This window comes from Chanodichthys erythropterus, chromosome 20 (assembly GCF_024489055.1).
Source record: "Chanodichthys erythropterus isolate Z2021 chromosome 20, ASM2448905v1, whole genome shotgun sequence".
Classification (NCBI taxonomy): domain Eukaryota; kingdom Metazoa; phylum Chordata; class Actinopteri; order Cypriniformes; family Xenocyprididae; genus Chanodichthys; species Chanodichthys erythropterus.
The window spans coordinates 28,709,666-28,716,509 of record NC_090240.1 but is presented as its reverse complement, the minus strand read 5'-3'; the positions used below and the strand labels follow the sequence as shown (position 1 = coordinate 28,716,509).

Below are 6,844 nucleotides of genomic sequence, written 5' to 3'. Positions count from 1 at the left end.
AGATATTAATTTATACATCAATTAAGTTTCTTTCAAGAAGACAAGAAAAATTGGTTTGTTGTTGGTGAACTTTTGTGGGTTTAAAACTTGGCAAAATGTACATCTATAAACATCACTTTTATATTTCTTCATGAAGACATTTCTTTTACTTTATCATTTTTTTTTTTTTTTGCAAGGACCAGATTTATAAGTTACTTATTAAAGATTGCAGGAGAAACATAAATAATATTTTAAATAATATTTAAAAGAGCCTACAGTTCTCACGATCGTCTCTCTTATCTTGGTCTAATCGTATGATGTTCGTCAGTGCTGTAGGGGGCGCCATGGCGTCAAGTACAAGCTTATAACAGACAGTACTGTGAACTTTAGATTTGTGGGCTCTCTTCTCGGTAAGCACGTGAGAATACATTGGGAATGGGAATCCGACCAGAATCATGGTACGTGTATGACTATTGGGATATCTAAGCTGGAAATAAGAATAACGGATCAGAAGTCAACACGCTCCACTGCCACATTAGTTTTCCAGAAGCAGATTAGGATACTTCCGCATTCAAGAGTTATTATCGCTGGTTAGAAGACTGATATTTGTCTTATAACTAATGCGAAGGTATCTACTATTATTAGTGTTTCAGCTTTTTACTGTAACATCGTCAGACTATGAGACGTAACTTCCGTGTTTACACCCGTAGGTCCAGACGTTCAAAAGTGTCAAATAAAGGACCAATGTCTTATCAAAAAACAAGAATGGCTCAGTCAGAGAGCAGGCACATTCATTTTTCTGCGAGGCAACAGAGATCAGACAAAGTAAGTTGCATTGAGAACTAACATTAAACTAGCCCAGACATTATGCAGAAATGGACTGATGTCTGACAAGGAAGGACTGATCCGGTTTAAGATGTTTTTTTTTTTTTTTTTATTGACAAAAATGATACAGAACATTGAACATAATATACAACAATAATGCATCACAGGACAAATGTCACCTATTCTCAAAAAAACAAGCAAAAAGGAAAAAAAAAAAACAACAACAACAACAAAAAAAAAAAAAACAGCCCGGTTTAAGATGGTAGATGTGTTTTGGTGGTTTAGATGACGTCAAAACCCGGAAGTCTCGACTCTGTCTCCTCGAATTTTTTCTATGGGAGTTACAATAACCTGTGGTTAACCTTCAGTTCAATTCACATTAATTTGTATAGCGCTTTTCACAATATCGTTTCAAAACTGCTTTACAGAAAATGCATGTCAACATTACAATTCAGAGATCTGTTATCAGAGGTGACCGTGTCCAAATTAGGTAATTTCAGAAATGTACAAATCATGCAGTTAGCTAACCATGTATTAATTTAAACAATGTATTAATTTAAGGTAGAAACAATCAGCTCATGGAAGTAATGAATACATGTTAAAAATTATTAGGATATATAGCAAAATTTGGAATGGTGCATGTTGATCCAGAGTTTGCGCCATCTGAATTCCTCACAGGGGTTGGGGTCGTCTCTTCACAAGTTTTGAGGCATCTGAAGTCTTCATAAGAGGCTGGATCCAAACTGGAGCTGATGTTACCTCGGGACGGGCATCCTGAGATAAAACAGAAAAGCAAATGGAGAACAATTAGTGTAGCTTTAGTGTAGCTGCTGTTCATAACATTTACCAAAGATAGTCATGTGTATTTGATCTGATGTAACTGGAGTACAAGGATATGAGATGCATTATGTGAATGCTTGGCAAAAGAGATGCGTCTTTAATCTAGATTTAAACTGGATGAGTGAGTCTGATCCCTGAACATTATCAGGAAGGCTATTCCAGAATTTAGGAGCCAAATGTGAAAATGCTCTCCCTCCTTTAGTGGACTTGGATATCCTAGGTACAACCAGAAGTCCAGAGTTTTGTGATCTTAAAGAGCATGAAGGTTTGTAGGGCGATAGAGGATCGGTTAAGTACAGGAGCTAAACCATTTAGGGCCTTATAGGTCATTATAATACTTTAGCTATATGGAACTTAATAGGTAACCAGTGTAGAGATGATAAAATTGGTGTTATATGATGATATTTTCTTGATCTGGTAAGAACTTTAGCAGCTGCATTTTGATCTAATTGTAGCTTGTTTATTAAGGATGCAGGACAACCAGCTTGTAATGCATTACAGTAATCTAGTCTATACGTCTTGAATGCATGAACTGTTTCTGTAACATATGAAATATGATGTTCAAAGGACAGGTTGCAGTCTAAAATAACACCCAGGTCTTTAACTGTAGAGGATGAAGTAACAGTACATCGTTCTAAATGCAGATTGTAGTCTAAGAGATTCTGTGTACAGGTCTTATCTAAATATAATAGAATAAAATTTCTGGTCATTCAGTGTTTTATATCTTTAACACACTCAGTTTGGATAATTTAGAGATTTTATCTGGTCGTGATGAGATGTATAACTGAGTATCAACGGCATAGCAGTGCAAACTAATTCCATGTTTTCGTATAATATTTCCAAGTGGCAGCATATTGAAAATAACCGAGGGCCTAACACAGATCCTTGTGGCACTCCATAATTTACTGATGATATCTTAGATTTTTCCCCGTTTAAATATACAGAATGGTAACGTCTGAAAAGTACGATCTAAACCACCTTAATGCCTGTCCCTGAATACCAGTGTAATTTAGTCGATCTAAGAGTATTTTATGTTCTATAGTGTCAAACGCAGCATTAATATCAAGTAACGCTAGCTAATTTTGAGATACGGCCTTGGTCAGAAGCTAGAAATAAGTCGTTTGTTATTTTAACAAGTGCAGTTTCTGTGCTATGATGAGGCTTGAATCCTGACTGAAAATTTTCATAGATTTTTTTTTTTTTTTTTCTTGCAAGAAGGAGCACAATTGAGCCGATACCACCTTTTCTAGTATTTTAGACATAAATGGAAGATTTGAAATGGGTTTATAATTTAGATAATAGTTAGCTAGTTAATATAATGGTCTTGGGACATGACCTAGAGATAGAGACGAGTTCATAATATTGAGAAAAGGCTCTTCTGTAGCAGTTAACAACTCTTTCAGAAGTTTAGTGGGTATTGGATCTAATAAACATGTTGGTGTAGACACAATGATAAGTTTATTTAGTTCTTCTTGTCCTATACTTGTAAAGCTCTGCAACTGTTCTTGAGGGGCGATAGTTGAGGCTGAATCATTAAACGCTATCAAAGGTTGTACACCAGGTGTTTACCACAGGCTTTATTTTACACATATATTAATAAACCCCATATTAAAATCTCGAGAGAACCATTGGTGAATTAGTCTTTCACATTTTGACGTCATCCCTCCACCACTCTATAAACCATTCATCAGCTGGTCATACAGGCTTAAAGGGGGGGAACTAGTTTTTGGAACAACATATCTGATGACCAGCAACAATGCTCCACAGCTGGATCTTCCAATAGGATTAGAACTGAAAGCTAATCTTTCTTCCTCTGTCAGTGCACAGCTCTGCAGGCAGATGTTCCAGATGTTCCTCTGGCTGTGGTTGAGGAGATCCTACTGAACCTGCCTGCACATCAGGTGGTGCGAGTCTGTCGGCTGGTGTGTCGTGAGTGGAAGGAGCTGGTGGACAGTGCTTCACACTGGAGAGAGCGCTGTCGGAGAGAGGGGATCCAGCCCTGTGATGCTTCCAGAACCCCAGGGGACTGGCGGCTGTTTTACTTTCTTACTAAGAAACAATGTAACTTGCTTAAGAATCCCTGTGCGGATGGTGAGCCACATAATTAAGACTGTACAATACATGTCAGTATAAAAATATGAAAGTTTGCACCAGTTCTTAATTTCTGATGTTCTCATTAGATTATCTTCAAGGATGGGAGATTGTACGTAATGAAGGTGATGGCTGGGTGGTCGAGGGAAATAGGAAACCATTTTCCGACAACAGAGTCACCAAATGTTTTGTAACATCTTATGGGTATGATTGATATTTTACAACCTTCAAGAAAGTTCCATCAATCATGAAGCCAATCCACACATGAATCGCCCATAAACTTTGTCCACCAGGTTTTGTTTGAAGCGACAGCTGATAGATTTGAAGAAAGAAGGTTATAATGCTGCTTTCATGGATCAACTGCAACCTCATATCAAAATATCAGACTGGTGAGCGTCACTCAAACTCCCATTTTATGCTACAGTATCTTAGGTGGTGACTTTCATATTTTATATGATGATTTTTTTTTGTGAATGACCTGTCTAACTGGTTCACACATGGACCCTGTTGGCTTTCAAAACATCTTTTTTTGTGTGTTCCACACTAATGATAACAGAATTTTAATCTTTGGGTGAACTTTTCTTTTAAGAACGCAGTACCAATGTTACATACAAACCAATTTTAATATGGAAGCACAATTATGTGATGTCTTATCTGCAGGTATGCGCCACGCTTTGATTGTGGGTGTCAGTATCAGATTTGTGTAGAGTTGCTTGATGAGAAGGAGAAAACCATCAGTACCTTTGAGCCTGAACAAGTTCTATTTGAACAGTGGAACGATGAGCCATGGTGTCAAGTAAGTAGAAAAATATTTACAATTATTCTCCTATAAACAAACTAAGAGTCAAAGCCTCATTGCCCTGGCATTTTTTCTGCTTTATTTCAGATGACACATGTATTTAAGGATTATGGACGTGGTGTTCGGTTTATTAGTTTCACTCATGGTGGGAAGGATACACAGTTCTGGGCAGGCCATTATGGAATACGGGTCACTAATAGTAATGTGGAGATCTGTCCATCTGTCCAGAGATAGTGTTTTCCTTCATGATTTTTTTTTTCAATCCTAAATTTACCAGGCACTATATTACAAATCTCTGTTGTAAATGTTAGTGACTGTAAGCATGCAGCCACAGATATGCACTGCTTATGATGTAATCAATTACTTAAGTGCAATAAATGACTCCAGGTTACTGTGTGTAACTGATGTTAAGCTTTGAAACTTATACACTCTAGCCCACTCTATGGCCCTGTCCCAAATGGTGCACTTCATATGCACATTCAGTCTTGTGGATTTACAATGGCTGCTGCGTGTGTGTGTCTGTTAAGTCCATGAGACTGTAGAGTGTTCCATTTTTCATTTTAGGATTCATAAGGGTGCTTCTGAGTGACCCCTTTGCGGTCAGTATGCGCCCTTGATGCGCAATTTTGCTGGGCCCACACTGAAGCGAGCTCCGCAGCAGACTTGTTCCCGACAGTCAAAGCGGCATTACGTCATGAAAGTGTGGACACGTAGGAAGACCACGAAGGGTGCCATTTGGGACAGGGCTTATATAGTGTAATAACGAAACAGTTAAAGGGCTAGTTCACCCAAAAATGAAAACTGTCATTAATTATGTGTCGTTCCAAATCTGTAAGACTTTTGCTTATCTTCAGGAACACAAATGAAGATCTTTTTGATGAAATCTGAGAGCTTTCTGTCCCTCTACTAACAGCTATGCAACTGACACTTTGATGTTTCAAAAAGTGATCGTAAAACTAATTCATATGAATTGAAAATGCAAGTGCACTGATGAAAATACTAGAACGTGTTTTGCATGATCATCCAGATGCCACTGAGATAGGAACATGGAGTGAGAGTTGTGTACCTCAGAACAGGAGCTTTTGCTATGGCAGACTTCTTGACAAGGCATCCTCAAATAAAAAGATTACAATGAAGTACTTTACTTCAGGCCACTCTGCAGTACAATAACATGCAAAGCCATATTGAAAAGGCAATAACAGTGTCTGAATTCTATTCACTGCTGTACTTCTTGCATGTTTTACTGAAGGTGAACACATGAAATCATACAGATGAAGAGTACAAATTTCTGACTTTCAGGCATGTTCTAAGCTGTTTCAGTACAAACAGGTCCCATTCTCTGATGTGTCTCATCAGTGTCCATATACTCTTCATTACACTGTCACATGCACAGTCTAGAGTTAAAGTAGACCTAAGAGGGCCATGTTTAAATTTATGCCATTAACAGATATAGAGCAGTGGTTCCCAACCACATTCCTGGAGTAACCCCAACACTGCACATTTTCCATGTCTCCTTTGTCTGACACACCCATTTCTGGTCTTGGAGTCTCTGCTAATGAATTGATGACTTGATTCAGGTGTGCTTGATCAAGGAGACATGCAAAATGTGCAGTGTTGGGGGTACTCCAGGAATGTGGTTGGGAACCACTGATATAGAGTATTATAGTGCTATAGAGTCTGTCAAAGTGATGATTTACAGGCATTTTATGAAATGAGGTGAGATGAAATGTTAATTTGTACATTGTTGGATAGCTGAAATAATATAAATACTTTAAATTTGAAATATTTTTTAATTATAAATGTACAGTAAAATATTTTTCAATGTTTATTAAAATTTGCGAAACAACTTTGCTGAAGCATTGTCTGTTTTCTTGCAGTTTTTAGTCTGATAGTATATATATATATATATATATGCTCATTTTATAAGAAAATTTCAGATGGCACTTAGAGGCTTTTGCATCTAAAGTCTTCATATACTCACCCCGCTCTGCGCAGGCCTCGAACCTGGGTCTCTGGCAGGAGAGTCAGACACTCTAACAAGGAGGCTAAAGGCTGCAACCCCTAGCATCAGATGCTAGAGCATCTCTTGAGATCAGAGGAGTGAGGTTTACTCGCACAACAACTACTAGCTGGCCTCTGTTACACTTTGATGATATTCTTATTATATGACCAGCACCTGTGTGTATATATATATGTATATATATATATACACACACACATACAGGTGCTGGTCATATAATTAGAATATCATCAAAAAGTTTATTTATTTCACTAATTCCATTCTAAAAGTGAAACTTGTATATTATATTC

General features: G+C 37.6%; 1 protein-coding gene across 3 annotated transcripts; it reads left to right on the top strand.

The window, feature by feature from the left end:
* Positions 1 to 326: 326 nt before the first annotated feature.
* On the top strand, positions 327 to 6,370 carry LOC137008998 (F-box only protein 6-like). Of its 3 annotated transcripts, none has more exons than XM_067370844.1 (7): positions 342 to 437; positions 690 to 804; positions 3,465 to 3,735; positions 3,825 to 3,939; positions 4,029 to 4,124; positions 4,396 to 4,531; positions 4,622 to 6,370. In XM_067370844.1, the coding sequence occupies exons 1-7, from the start codon at positions 415 to 417 to the stop codon at positions 4,766 to 4,768; spliced, it is 903 nt and encodes a 300-aa protein (XP_067226945.1). In that variant the 5' UTR covers positions 342 to 414; the 3' UTR covers positions 4,769 to 6,370. The 3 variants fall into 3 exon arrangements, with proteins under 3 accessions (XP_067226947.1, XP_067226945.1, XP_067226946.1); XM_067370845.1 differs by having other exon boundaries at positions 346 to 607; XM_067370846.1 differs by lacking the exon at positions 690 to 804 and having other exon boundaries at positions 327 to 437.
* The last annotated feature ends 474 nt before the right edge of the window (positions 6,371 to 6,844 follow it).